General features: G+C 38.1%; 1 protein-coding gene across 2 annotated transcripts; it reads right to left on the minus strand.

The window, feature by feature from the left end:
* Nucleotides 1-1485: 1485 nt before the first annotated feature.
* On the minus strand, nucleotides 1486-15381 carry gpatch2 (G patch domain containing 2). 2 transcript variants are annotated; one of them, XM_084090840.1, is made up of 10 exons: nucleotides 15236-15381; nucleotides 13374-14096; nucleotides 11068-11132; nucleotides 10808-10981; nucleotides 8931-8977; nucleotides 8789-8844; nucleotides 7007-7040; nucleotides 6792-6856; nucleotides 6433-6521; nucleotides 1486-3447 (listed from the first exon to the last, which is right to left on the minus strand). In XM_084090840.1, exons 1-10 carry the CDS (start codon nucleotides 15283-15285, stop codon nucleotides 3278-3280), a joined length of 1473 nt encoding a protein of 490 aa, XP_083946966.1. In that variant the 5' UTR covers nucleotides 15286-15381; the 3' UTR covers nucleotides 1486-3277. The 2 variants fall into 2 exon arrangements, with proteins under 2 accessions (XP_083946966.1, XP_083946967.1); XM_084090841.1 differs by having other exon boundaries at nucleotides 13377-14096; nucleotides 15236-15377.
* Between the last annotated feature and the right edge of the window lie 110 nt (nucleotides 15382-15491).

Here is a 15491-nt window from a genome sequence, read left to right on the forward strand (position 1 = left end):
ATCAATTGAATTAAGTGCATAAATAAAATATACATCTTATGTATCTGAAATACATCCTAAATACATTAATGTTCCTTATTTTGAACATAGACTTGAAAATGCATAACCAAACCTATAAGGGTTGTAATTCATGAAAGGTTTGCTTTTTAAACAAGACAATCAGCAGATTAATGCACTTCAACAAAAAAAAAAAAAAAAAAAAAAGAGAGAGAGAAAGACAGTGTTAAAAAGTTATTGGTTAAAGTTTTTTTGTAAAGCAAATGTACTTTACTAAACATTATTGGTTACACTTTATTTTAAGGTGTCATTGTTACAGTGTAATTATACATGTAAGTACTGAGTAATAATTAGCTAGATGTACTTGCTATAGGGTTAGGGTAGGATTTGGTTGAGGGTTAGTTGCATGTAATTATGCATAATTTACTGTTATTACTATGGTAAGTACATGTAACATATGTAACAAGGACACTGCAAAATAGAGTGTTACCACATTATTTTATACAAAACACATCTAATGATGCTAGTTTTGTCAAGATTAGATTCTAAAATAGTGCAGTAAATTTTATAATATGAATCATGACACCGCCCACTAGCGGGAGGAGCCGCTTAAAGGATTAAAGTACCGTTTCAAAAGGGGTTTCAAAAAGAACGAATTTTTAATGTTTCGAATTATTCCTAATTCATGATGATTACTAAAATATGATTGGGAAAAAGACAATAAAAGTGCGCCAAGTTAACAGTAGGTTAAAAAAAATTAAACATTCCTTAAGTTTGTGACTCCCAAACACATCACACTTTCTATAGTAAATTATGTCAGTCTGTTTATTTATTATTTGTAGCATTGACTGCATACTTCAGAGCTAATCAGGATTCTATTGTGTTCACACTGACTCACTTGACGCTTTGAGTAAATCTTCAACATATCAGTTGCTAAGCAGAAAAGAGAGACATATTGAGTCCAATTTTCTGCTAGATTGCAGAGTTATAATTACTCTAGAGATCCGCTATACTGATGAGAGTATATTAGTATTGATCTACCCACTGACAGTCTTCACAATAAACACAGAATATGAACTACCGTTAAACATCCCCTGAGGACAATCAACATGATAATTGAGTTCTCTCTTAATAAACTTATTCATTTACTCACCCTCATGCTCTTCTAAACACGAAGGACTTTCTTTCTTCCGTTGGAACAACAAAGGAGACGTTTAACAGAAGGTCCGAGCTGCTCTTTCTATTAAAACCATGACCACTTTTTGGATGAAGCCAACAATTTAATGTTGCAAAACAACACGTATTGAATGATTGAAAAATTATTAAAAATAAAAATGTAAGTAAAAATTAAACTTTACAAATTTAATTAATGAATTCAAACTATAGAATCCTGAGATGAATTGAAATGTGTTGAAAATACTAGGCATGTTTATTGACTGTGAAATTTAATCTGATGGAGGATCATGGGAAAGATTCAAAGATTCAACCTTGAGCAGAGAGCGCTTTAATACTGATCTACAGTATATGAACATACATCACAGAACACACACATCAAGACCATATCACCCGTTCCCAAAATGCAAATTGGCAAAAACGACAAAAAGACCAAAGTAAACAAATGAAGCATGTTTGGGAGTTTGGCATGTAGTACAGATCACAGGAAGAGACAAACCTGACATGTTCCTCATTCACATCAACGACGACTTGATAACTGTTCATTCTGAGTGCAAACATGGTTAAAAATACAACATGTTTCCAAAACCATTAAAAAAAAAACACTTATCATTCAGGGCGGTACAAACACCAGAAAGGAAGTGATGTCACATTCAGCCCAAAGAGATAATAGCATCTCCAATCATCTGGGATTGTTCCTAAGAAGCATTGAAGTGTTAACCCAACAATGACTTAATCTTCACCTCGGGACAATCAGAAATGCCAGTCGTCAGTAGAAAGTGTGTCACATCCTTGAATAGTTCATTCCATCTGAACTAAGCCAATTCAGTCAATTAATCTAATTCGTTACTCAAACTCTGCTGAGAAATACGTGCATTTCACAGAATTCCAAATGAAACACAATGGAAATGAACAGAATGGACCCCGAACCCTCATATAATACCACCATTGAAACGCACGCGTGTTCAGTCGTGTAAAAGAGCAGCGGTCGCTTGCTTCAGTCGGCATCTTTCCAGCATTTCATACGTGCAGAACTGCTTACACGAGTGTGATTGGCTGAGGTATTGACATTCATTATTAGTGCATGATATTTGCACAAACGTCAAAAAACAGGATGCAAAAACAAAAAAAACAACAAAATTATTATAAATTAATGTAAAAAATGTTACCAAAAAACAACAAAAAAAAAAAACAAAAACAAATATCATCATGGGTGATATCAGATATACAAATATCAAATGAATGGAGGAGACAGACGACGATTTGGACTGTTATAATCTGCTAAAACAGGTCTTCGTTAATATTTAAAAATTATTTTCGAAAAAAGAAACTAATATTTTGCTAATTTCCGCTGGTATTCACCGAGAGCTGAGGTTTGGCGGTTGGTTTAGTAATTAGCATCACTGATAACGACCCACGGACTCGTTTAAATACTTGTGCAGGGTGTTGAATTAAAAATCAACATCAAAATCAAGAAATAATACATTATATTTTGCATAAAGAAAATTAAGGCTTTTAGAATCTTTTTTCTTTCTTCTTCATTGAAACATTTTCATGACAATTAAGCACATTTATTTCCTAAATTCTCATTACAGTAATGCAAACAAATATTTTGTCATCATTGTACTGAATATAGTGAATTCTCATTCAGACAAAAAAAAGAGAAAAAATAATTACCATAACAAGAATGTTGAGGAGAAATGTGCTTAATTGACATGAAAATAATGTCAAAAAGTCCAAAAAAAAAACAGGCTTAATTTTTTTGTTATGCAAAATAATATTTTTTCCTATGAAATTCGTCCTATTATGTCAGATGGAAAATTCATGACATGCATCACGTTTTTCCTGGAGTTAACTGAAATGGTGCTGTTGATGAGTCAGGGTGTGTGTGTGTGTGTGTGTGGGCAGTGAGGCAGCTCTAGAGTCAGTCCTTGTCTGGGCCAATGCAGGTGTACTATTTCGTTGGATTCTGTCCATCCTCGTTCCCTACATCTACTGGTCTGTCAGCTCAGTGCTGCCTCCTGCTGGCTGGCTGATGTTCACTCTGAGGTTTAACGGAGAGAAAGACGATTTCTCGGGTTTTGCTCTCTCTGTTCTCGGCTCGAGCTCAGTTGAAGCCCAGTCCGGCTCCCTTCGGCCTCTGAGACGCACGGATCGGCTCAGTGATGCCTCTGCCGTCGGGGCCCAGGCCCGACCCCGGGGTCCAGCCCATACTCTGCAGCATCCGGTTCCCCACGTTTGACTCCGGGAGAGGAGTAGCGCTCTCGCCCACTACGCCTGAGAGACACAGAAAAAAAGGATAATCTGCATTAAGCAGTTTAGCTCGCTGATCCTTATAATGCTTGATGAGTGGAAAGAGTCCACAAGTCAGATCTGTAGATCAACCCTGGCCTGAAATGCATTCAAAAACACACTAAAAATATAAAAATGTGCATAAGGGTAACATAACGAGAATTAATATTTTAGGTTAAAGGTGCTCTAAGCGATGTCATGCGTTTTTCAGGCTGAAACATTTGTCGTCACATACAGCAAACATCTCCTCACTGTCCGCTAGCTGCCTGTCCCCTGAACACACTGTAAAAAAACGCAGTCTCTGTGGACAGCCCAGGCTCCACAAACGGCAACAAAAACAAACTGGGCCAACCTGGACCACGAAACATAACAAACTGTTCCAGCCAATAACCCAGAAGAATGATTTGGGGGTGGGGGTTGGGGGGTTAGTGCGCGTGCACATGAAGGGGGGTGTGGGGAGTGGAGGAGAGAGAAGCATGAAGAGGGAAGTTAGCAAGAGGAGAGATGTGCTGGACAACGACTAACGTTAGAATTATATTCTCTTGAATTTTCATATGGCGACACACTACCAAAGAGACGACATTCTGATGAACAAATAGCAAAGAAGAGGGAAAATGAGAAGGAACGCGCAAAGTCCCGAATTTACATCGGAAAAGCCTGTCTCGGGAAGCACGGAAGGGAGGGGGAGGGGACGGAATGAGGAGGAGGGAGGGTCGAGCTAGCCTCTGTTTTGTTTGACAATACTTCGAACGTCAACAAGAAGTGACGTCACCCAACATCGCTTAGAGCACCTTTAAAGGTCCCGTTCTTCGTGATCCCATGTTTCAAACTTTAGTTAGTGTGTAATGTTGCTGTTAGAGCATAAATAATATCTGTAAAATTATAAAGCTCAAAGTTCAATGCCAAGCGAGATATTTTATTTAACAGAAGTCGCCTACATCGAACGGCTCGTTTGGACTACATCCCTCTACTTCCTTCTTTAATGACGTCAGTAGAACCGTTTTTTGACTAACCTCCGCCCACAGGAATGCTCCCTCAACTCTACCGAAATTCGTTTATGTACTTGCGCACTTCTTATAACTTACTGTGTTTACTCAGCTCTTACGGTGATTTTCTGAAGTAAAACTGACGCTTCATCTTTTGTGTGATGTACAATTAACTTTATTAAACTCATCAGTATATGTTTGATCATCATTCGGACCTGGTTCGAAACAGCAGACTTGTAGGCTATTAATAAATAATGGATACATACAAGCAGATGACAAATACGTTATAATAACCGTAATTAAACTACTAAACTATACCTTTTCCATCTCTATACAGCACTCTGACTCTGTAGGCATTATTGTCCGACTCGAAATGAACACCGTTACTGAGAGTTTCTGATATTATCATCATTCCGTGAGATGAAATTGTCCTGAGAGACTGAGCGCGAGCTCGTGAAGCTCCGCCCCCTGTGCCGTCCAGCAGCAGCTTATTTGCATTTAAAGGGCACACACTAAAACAGCGCGTTTTTCTGAGCCCTAAAAAATGACAATTTAAACATGCTGTAAAAAATTATCTGTTGGGTATTTTGAGCTGAAACTTCACATACACACTCTGGGGACATCAGAGACTTATTTTACATCTTGTGAAAAGGGGCATAATACGGGACCTTTAAAGTTTATATATATATATATATATATATATATATATATATATATATATATATAGGTGAATCACACAAACACATGTCCAGGGTGCATTTCACCCCAAAAATTCAAAGGGCAAAATCACATAATATTATAATACAATATAAAATTATGTTATAATAATATAAAATTAAATATTATATGATAGAATTTTTTTTGTATTGTGATTTTCCTGAAAATTAAGCACAATTACACCTTTCCCATACTGCATCTGGAAGTTTTACACACACATATATATACACATATATATATATAAATAATTTCTCACAACCAGAAGTGTGTATTAAGAATAAAATCTGATTCCATGCTGTTGTTAATTGTAAATTAAGCAATAGCTTACATTAACTAACAAACAAAACTTGTACAGCATTTATAAATCTTGATTAATGTTAATTTTTACATGAATGCATTTTTAACATCTCAGTTTGTGTAAATTGAAATTAGTTTATGTGTTATGAACAAACAAAAATGAGCAATAGTAACAAAAATAATAACAAACTTACTGTGTGTAACTTACTTTTTTTGTTTTAGTGTTCATGTTACACATATTAGTGCAATGAATTACTATCTTAATTATAAGAACTATGTATAATTATAAGCAGCTCCAAAAAATGCCATAACCAGCATATTTAGTTGATCAGAATTACTGTTCTAATTTATGCAAATGCTCAGCAGCATGAACACTAAAATAAAGTGTGTCCAAAAATGCTGGCCATTTTAAGTTCATGCTCTTTACCTAAATGTTGACGAATCGAACCTGAATGTAAAGTATTAGCATGTAAATCAGTGTTCCTGGACAGGGTGACTAAAGTAGAGAATGAGAGAGACATAATCCTGATGATACATGTCAAGTTTCCTGCTCCTCATAAACGCTAAATAGTTTCGGAGAAATGCATAATCTCAGCTCTGTGACCTCTGACCCCCGGGGACCGCAGGCATGTGCTTTGCGTCACAGATCAGGGCAGGAAATGATGGAGTTTAATGAGGAAATGAGATCAGCACTGATCTGTCTGATCAGCTGCCAATCCAATCACATAACCAGCACATAATCAGAGTTTACTGTTACCACAGCGAAAAGCCTCCGTCTCTTCCTGATGATGCATTCTGGGAATTAACTGGACACATGGGTCGCATGTTTCCATGAACCGTTTGCGTTAAAGAAGAACACATCATTTGCATGTAGTATTCAGCATGTGGGTCTGATGTCTCTTTAGAGCAACTTTTATAATGCGATGAGAGTGTGTGTGTGTGTGTGAGTGTGTGTATGTGTGTGTGTTACCTGAGGCTGACGGGGCACCGACAGGTGCAGCTTTCCGTCGTCTCTTTATATCTCCAGTACACAAAGAGCCAAGATGACCACTTGTCTGTCTACAGAGAGAGAGAGAGAGAGAGAGAGAGAGAGAGAGAGAGAGAGAGAGAGAGAGAGAGAGAGAGAGAGAGAGTTTAAGATGGTTGTTTGCTTAATTATGATTAGGTGATTATGCTAAAATTACACATTTTGAAAATTGACAACTTGGCTTGTGTATGGCAAAATGGCACAGAAGAGCTAACTGAGGCTCAGCATGGTTAGCTACAGCCTTGTAAACAGATTTCAGTATAACATATTATTACATTATTATAAATGATATGTATTTTTACCTGCTGGCAGTCTTAAGAGCGCAGCTTTTCCTGTGGCTTCTGTCGCTACGAGAATCCCAAAGCAACTGAACATACACAAAGTCCCATGTTAAATGTAAAAACTTCACACATACCACATTAGTTTATTACACACATACTGTACAGGCATACAGTAAAAAAAAGCATAGATTTATCTAAAGAGAGAGAAATACTTGAACATAGGGAGCAGATCTTACTTGGTCTCTTCTGGTCCCGGAGCTGAACCACGAGCTGCAGAGGACGACACACAAACATTAGTACATTAACATTTATATAATATTTACACTACTTTTAAAAAGTTTTAGATCGGGAAGATTTTTTTTTATGTTTTTGAAAAAAGTCTCTTCTGCTTAAGGTTGCATTTATTTGATCCAAAATACAGCAAAAACAGTAATATTGTGAATTATTATTGCAATTTAAAATGCTATTTATTCCTGTGTTGTGATTCTTTGATATTATAAATGTCTTTCCAGTCACCTTTGATCAATTTAATGATGAATAAAAGTATTTTTTCAACAACAAAAAATCTAGAATAAAAAAATCTTACAGATCTAAAACTTTTGAACGCTACAGTATATTATAATACAATGTTATTTTTGCTTTGTAAATTACTTCTTACTTTGTAAAAAAAGTTTAAAAAAAATAACCATTAAATTAAATTAATTTGAGTTTAATACTTTTAATTATGTAATTTATAAAAAATGAATTATTTTTTACTTTGTAAAAACATTTTAGAATAACCATTAAATAAAATTTATTTGAATAATTTTAATTAAAAATGTATTTATGCATTAAATAACCATGTGGTAATACCTATTTTATTTAGGCAATCCAGAAAATTAAGTACTTTATAAATAAAAGGTGCTTCATCAAATCTGATTACTTTCGCTTTCATTTATAAAAAAAGAATGGATGCAAGTGAAAAAAAAAAAAAAAAAATCACATCATAACGAAATGAACAAGTCAGACAGTGCAAAAACTGAAAAAAAAAAAAAAAAAATGTGAAGACACTTGAGCAACAATTGAACTAAAAAAAAATTCTAAACACTTAAACTAAAGCCAGGGCCAGATTTGAAGCTGTTGTAAACATTGACACGCTCAACGCTGTATTTTCACAGTGCTCCATGTGTCTTCATCCCTCCCACATTTGTAACAATGTAAAAAAAATATATATATATATTTAAAGCAGTCCTGTCCAATGAAAGCAGCATGGACATATGTACAGTGTAAAGGCCAATTCACCGTGCACCAAAACACGGCGACAGGTGGCCACAGACAGACACTTTGTTGAGTTTTGTCAGATCAGTGTGTTACCCGGCATTGCTCGGCTTTCGTTACCACTGCTTGAACATGTTGGCGGGTCGTGGAATGTCTGAGGCCTGTTTACACCTGGTAAGACGCATCTTTGAATCTAATGGACGGAATAAGCTGGCGTAATTTACACATGAACACGACCGGAGGAAACAGAAACACAGAGAGCATCAGCTTTAGTTTCTGCTCTGACAGCCACAAGACCAGCCGAACGCTGCGAGTGTGTGTTAGAAATCAGGAGTGGTGAGAGAACACTGAGCTTGGAACGTTTTTCATCTTCAAACCAAACTTGGGTCTCCAGCTAAAGTTTAAATCTCGTCTGGCTAGAGCTCTTCCCATAATGTTCCCACATTAGATCAGTAGACGGAGAGTAGACGGTTTTTAGTGGCTGTTTGAACACATTCGACCACATGAGCGTTTACACTACAAAAGCAATCCAGTCGAATGTGTTTTCAACTACCTCTGGAAGTGGTCGAAAGTGGACGAGCTCAAAACCTTTTAAACCCCGTTTACAGCTGTATTTAGTGTCATCCACTTGTGATCGGATTGACCAAAACGCATCTTAATACCAGGTGTAAACGGCCTCACTGGTTGACATTTCTGCCCGTTGTCATACAGCCAATCCCTATGTTAGGCTGTCAAATACCTTTAAGCCAATCAGGACTTACTTCTGAGGATCCTGGGATAATCTGGGTAATCTATCAGGAATTCCTTGAGAGGTTCCCTGTTAGGAAAGAGAATGAAACATATCACATATACACATACATAAATATCAAATAGTGAGTTCATATTTTAGACAAGCGCACATACCTGTGACTGCTGAAGACAGGCCTGTCGCGCGAGCCGTGCGTGAAACCCTGAAAAACAAGCCTTTGTTAAAAACTTTCAGAGAGATGACCTAACAATCAGTGTATGTGATCAAAATTTCTTTGAGATGAACAGGAATAAATAGTTTTCTCCTGGTATAGTAGACCTTCTTAGAACATACACCATATTTTTACTTTTATAACTGTGCATTTTTGTTTTATTATGTTTGACATTTTAGTTTTTAGCTTTGGTATGCAAGGCTACTGGGCACTGCAGGTTCTGTCTTAGATAGTAAGATGAAGATGTATGATGATGTATGGGTTATGTGGTCCTTGTGCCTCCATTATGGGTTGTATGGCACTGTCCTCTGGTGGACACACATGTGAACTACAACTCATACTAAAGTTCGTGTGAGGCTCTGTTTACACCTGATATTAAAGGAGAACTCTGGTCAATTTTAACATTGAGCTCATATTTTTGTAAATTTGGAGTGCTGTCAGTACAGAGAACAACGACAAAAATCGGTGTTGCCTACACCCTGTTATCCTCTTTTTAAAATTTGCACCCTGTTGACTTCAATGGGGCAAGTTTTAAACCTGCTTTTAGCCTCTTAACATCCTTGATGTGTCATTACACGTGCACAGCCAATGTGAGTGATTCCTTCAGAGTGAACACGGTGAATCTGACTGCAGTAGATGTGAAAGATATGAATAAAAATGCCAATAAATAAATTCAGCCAGCGCACATACCTGTATTTATTTCCTGTTTTCGGTCGAAGTCCACAGTAGTCGATTGTCGAGTTCACGCGCGTGATCATAGGTAACTAAGCAACAGTTGTGAACTCGACAATCGACTACTGTGGACTTCGACCGAAAACAGGAAATAAATACAGGTATGTGCGCTGGCTGAATTAACATCATTTTTATTCATATCTTTCACATCTACTGCAGTCAGATTCACCCGTGTTCACTCTGAAGGAATCACTCACATTGGCTGTGCACTTGTAATGACACATCAAGGATGTTAAGAGGCTAAAAGCAGGTTTAAAACTTGCCCCATTGAAGTCAACAGGGTGCAAATTTTAAAAAGAGGATAACAGGGTGTAGGCAACACCGATTTTTGTCGTTGTTCTCTGTATTGACAGCACTCCAAATTTACAAAAAAATGAGCTCAATGTTAAAATTGACCAGAGTTCTCCTTTAAGATGCGTTTTGGTCAATCGGATCACAAGTGGATGACACTAAATACAGCTGTAAACGGGGTTTAAAACGTTTTGAGCTCGTCCACTTTTGACCACTTCCAGAGGAAAATTGAAAACACATTTGCCCGGATTGCTTTTGTAGTGTAAACGCTCATGTGATCGAATGTGTTCAAACAGCCACAGAAGACCGTCTACTCTCCGCCTACTGACCTAATGTGGGAACATTATGGGAAGAGCTCTAGCCAGACGGGATTTAAACTTTAGCTGGAGACCCAAGTTTGGTTTGAAGATGAAAAACGTACCAAGCTCAATGTTCTCTCACCATTCCTGATTTCTAACACACACTCACAGCGTTCGGCTGGTCTTGTGGCTGTCAGAGCAGAAACTAAAGCTGATGCTCTCTGTGTGTTTCTGTTTTCTCCGGTCGTGTTCATGTGTAAATTGCGTGAGCTTATTTCATCCAATAGATCAAAAGATCTGAAAAAGCTCATTCATTTACCCGCTCATAGACCCTCCCCTCGAAGAAATCAGGACAGAAGTGATTGAAAGTGGGTAAAAGAGAAGGATTAAAACACCAGGTGTAAACGGGAATGTCTCCCTCGTCTACTTGTGATCCGATCGACCAAAACGCATCTTAATACCAGGAGTAAACAGGGCCCAAGAGCATTTAAACACACACCTCTTTGAGTGCCCTGTGACATTAACGGGAACGCTCCGGTCAGGATGCTGTTGAACATGGGGTCATTGAGGTCGAGTTCGTTGGAATCTCTTTCCCACCACGGAACAACTCCCGCAATTCCACAAGCCCCGCCCGGCTCGCCCTCGTAGAACCAATCGCTCTGCTCATCGTCCCCTGAAACACAACACATGCTGAACACACACTCTGTGTTCATGCTATACATGATATATGGTGATTGTGTAATGTATGAATATACACACCTTGCCTTCCCTCGTCATTCGTGTACAGACCCCCATCACTGCTGTTACTCACGCTGCTCGTCTCACTGCAATCACACACATCACGTCGTTTTAAGCCTTTTGTGTAAAAGAGAGAATCTCACGGGAAAAAAAAGTGCACTAACAATATGAAGCCTATTTTTAAGACCATTAAAGGGATAGTTCACCCAAAAATCTAAATTATCCCATAATTTACTCACCCTCAAGCCATCCTAGGTATGACTTTCTTTTTTCAGTCAAACACAATCAGAGTTATATTTAAAAATATCCTTTTCCAAGCTTTATAACGGGAGTGAATAGTAACTGAGATTTTGGAGCCCAAAAAAGCACATCCATCCATCATAAAAGTAATCCATAATAAAGGCCTTCTGACGCAAAGTGCTACATTTTTTTAAGAAAAATATCAATATTTATAACTTCGGTAGCGGCCGTACACGAGTCTTGTTCCGGAGGAAGAGTGACCTCTGACCCGACGCAGTGATTATAGTCTGTAAGGTTATAAATATGAATATTTTTCTTACAGAAAAGGCCTTTATACGGCCCTGGAGTCGTATGGATTACTTTTATGATGGATGGATGTGCTTTTTTGGGCTTCAAAAAAAGGTACCATTCACTCCCATTATAAAAAGCTTTGAAGAGTCAGGATATTTTTTTTTATATAACTCTGATTGTGTTCGGCTGAAAGAAGAAAGTCATAAACACTTAGGATGGCTTGAGGGTGAGTAAATTATAGGATCATTTTCATTTTTGGGTGAACTAACCCTTTAGGATTTTTAGCACTGTGATTATTTTCATAGCAATTCAGTATTGCAGTGAGATATTAAAGTAATAAAATTATTCATTTTAGTTGATCATTTTAAATAAATTGTTTTACTTTATTACTTTAATTATAATCAGAAAAATGTTAAGGCAGTAAAATATGACCATTATATAATTTAAACAATATGCAAATTTAAATAATATATCATCGAAGTTTTTTTTTTTGCATTATGCATTTTTGCACATTGTAGTAATTGGGAGAATTGGGGTGTATAACTGTCAACAACAAAAAAAGGATTTCATATTTTTCTTATTTTGGTTTTGGGTTGAAATTTGACCTGGCCATGTTCCTGACAGATTTCATGAGATTCAGCCATATGAATACGTTACGCTGATATGTGTAGCTGTAATTATTATATTCAGTGGATTTAATAAAGGATGTTATTAGGGCTGTAATCTCCTAGTCAATTAGTCGATTATTTGGTCGATACGTTCTGGCTCGACCAAAATTCTGATTGGTCGATTTTTTGCCGCGTTCATTTCATCAGTTTTGCCGCGTTGACGCGTTCATTTCATCAGGTGGAAAGCACTAATTGCTAATGGGGGTGTTTTCAGAGCACCCCTGTTTCCCAGGTAACAGTCTGTCTTCAGAACACCCCCCTTGTTTTCACTTCTTTTGGATTAGCCCGACCCACCGGAGAAGAGAGACAGATTGAAGGAAGTAGGCTACTAGAAGGTTTGCTGAATATTTTTTAATTGTGAGAGCGTTTAATTCATAGTCAGTCCTCTTCTACCATGTCAACAAAGACATCGGTAGTGTGGCAGCATTTTTTAAAAAGTTAAGTCTATTCGTGTCTCAGCCGCGAAGCTGAGCTGCATAGAGCGGCTGAAATGATAACGTTAGTGTCTGTCAGTTATTATAATACATATGACAAAAACAATTGTCTAAATTATGTTGCATATTCCTCAAAAGTGCTTGTGATGATATCGCTATTTTCGTAAATCATAGGCTCTGATATTGCGCAGGTGCACGTGATGCAACGCTGTCAGAGCCGACAGACTCGTGTGTCAGACTCATTTCAGTGCAAAATAATAATGTCAAAAACGACTTAATATACTGCAAATAACCTACTAGTTTTTTATGTTTATTTATAATTCATTTAGGCGGACAACAAGGCTACCAAGAACTGCGCACAGTGAGCAGCTAATTAATGTAACGCTTTTTTTCCCTAACGTCATTTTTAGTCGATTTTAGTCGAAAATTTCAGGACTTCAGTCGACCAAGATATTCTTTGGTTGATTACAGCCCTAGATGTTATTAATAATGTCTCTGGTATATAAAAGATCTGCTACCAAACTAGAGGTCTAGTCCTGCTCCGGATGACGGAGGAGTGTTTGCAGGCCACGATCAGAAACATATCAAGAAAATAGTCTAAGAACTAGAAAAGAAGCAAAAATTGCAGAGGTCTTGTTCTGAGAGACAGAGAAACAGGAAGAGGAGGGGCTACACAGAAAAGAAGATCACTAACCACCTGTCACTCATGTCCTCATCTGAGCCTTTCTGCTCCTCAAATTCCATCTTATCTTTGGTCGTATGTCCCGCCTCTTCGCTCTCCACCACCACGCCTTCATCCGCCGCGTCCTGTGCGAGTTTCTGCGCCGTAAACTTCCTTTTCTTCACCCTGTTTTTGTTCACGTCACTCCCTTTGGCTTCCGGACTAAACCCCGCCCCTCTGCTGCTTCCGACTGCTGGTGCTCTGGGAGGCGGAGCCAGCATGGTGGCGACATCTAGTGGCGGATCCACAGCCATGCGCTTGACTTTACGACGCCTCCGTAAACTTCGGGTTCCCAAACCGTCCGCTCCGCTCAAGTCGTCCAGCCAAATCGGCCTCTTCCCCCTCCCGGAGTCGGCGGTGAGGGGCGTCCGCCGCTTCGCCCCGAGCTGCTCGTCCGAGTCGCTGTTGTTGTTGTCACGGGTGTGAGCGCCCCCTGCTGTAGACGAACGGTAGTCTTTCTGCTCCTCCAGGCTGGATTCGGAGCCTTCGCTCAGGTGGCAGGTGTCCCACGGCGGGTGGGGGTTATCGGACCGGCGCTTCCGGCCACGACGCTTGCGGGCCTGCCGTTTCAACAGGCAACCGACGGCCAGGGCGTGATCTCCGCCGTCTCCAAACCCTCCACGGGCTTGTTCTGAGCTCTCCTCCAGAGCCGACACCAGATCATGAACCAGCTCGTCCATCGTCCGCCGAAAGTGCCTGATGAGAATGAGTGATGCAAGTTGAATTAGGTGAAACATTCGGAAAAGACAAACACAAATGAGATGATAACTGGATAAGGATTTTAAAATATAATTGTCAATTAGTCAATTAAATATTTGAGAGCTTGACGGCATAAAAATTCCATGATTTCTGAATCATTGCCATATCATGTAATTGCCATGTAATGGTTTATTAAATTCTATTTTTCTATTATAAATCACTATCTTGTCTATTTTTACTCATTTATTTATTTTATTAATTTTTGAGGTTTTTGGGGGGGATTGTCACCAGGTCATGCATGAGTTCATCCATGAAAGTGCCTGATCAAAATGAGTGAAATTAGGTTAAAATTAGAAAATGAAACCCCTAATAAGGATTTTATAGAGATTGTACTCAGAAAAAAATATTAATATTAATATATATATATATTCACATATTCAAATATTAAATGCCATCTCACATAATGATATAGCCTATTGATTTCTACTACTTTCCTATTATTAATTTTATTAATTTTATGATTTGCCTATTATCTATTTTATGCATGTCCATGATTTTTATTCATGCATTTATTTTATTAATTTATTCAGGCCCAGAAATCACAATTTTTACTGTTATTTCCAGGTTTTGAATGACTGTGGGAATTTTTAAAGTCAATATTTCAGGATTTATATTTTCCACGACTGATGGTGATAACACCATAGTATTGCCTTCTTTATGACAGTGTCCATCCATACATAATGGTGATAGAAACACGGTGACAATTTTTTTAATAAGGATTTATAATTAGTCACGATAATCAATCAATTGATAGACGATTTCAAGCTAACGTTATACCTTTAAGAAGCACACCACAGTATTAGCCCAGTAATACAAAGTACTGGTACAAAGGTCCAGTGATTGTACCAGACGGTAATACCATGGTACTAGTTGTAATGAATGATTACCATATTCATGAACTGTGGTAACGTTATATAAGAATACCATTGTAAACTGTCAAAAGCTACATGATAATACAACGGCAGTTTAAGTTTATTGTGAGTGTGAGATCAGGTCAGAAATACACACATCATAATCGGCTCTAACAAAGACAGAATGATGGCAAAACACACGCAATGCCGCAGTGAGACACTTACCAGCCGGTTCCCGCTTTACCGAAGCTCTTGATCTCGGCGGCGCGGAACATCAAACCCGCAGAACGCGACAAAAACTCACGGGAAAAGATCGAGGCCGCGCTCACATATCATAGCGCCACAACAACAACACCGCACCGGAAATGGATAACAAGACATAAAAGACACGCATCCGGCGACGAAAACAGCGTATGCTTCCAAAATAAAAGCCGAAGAAAATAATGAATCGATAATAAATAAATACAATAAATGGAGAAAT

The sequence above is a fragment of the Abramis brama genome (genome assembly GCF_963993115.1).
Source record: "Abramis brama genome assembly, chromosome: 18".
Lineage (NCBI taxonomy): Eukaryota > Metazoa > Chordata > Actinopteri > Cypriniformes > Leuciscidae > Abramis > Abramis brama.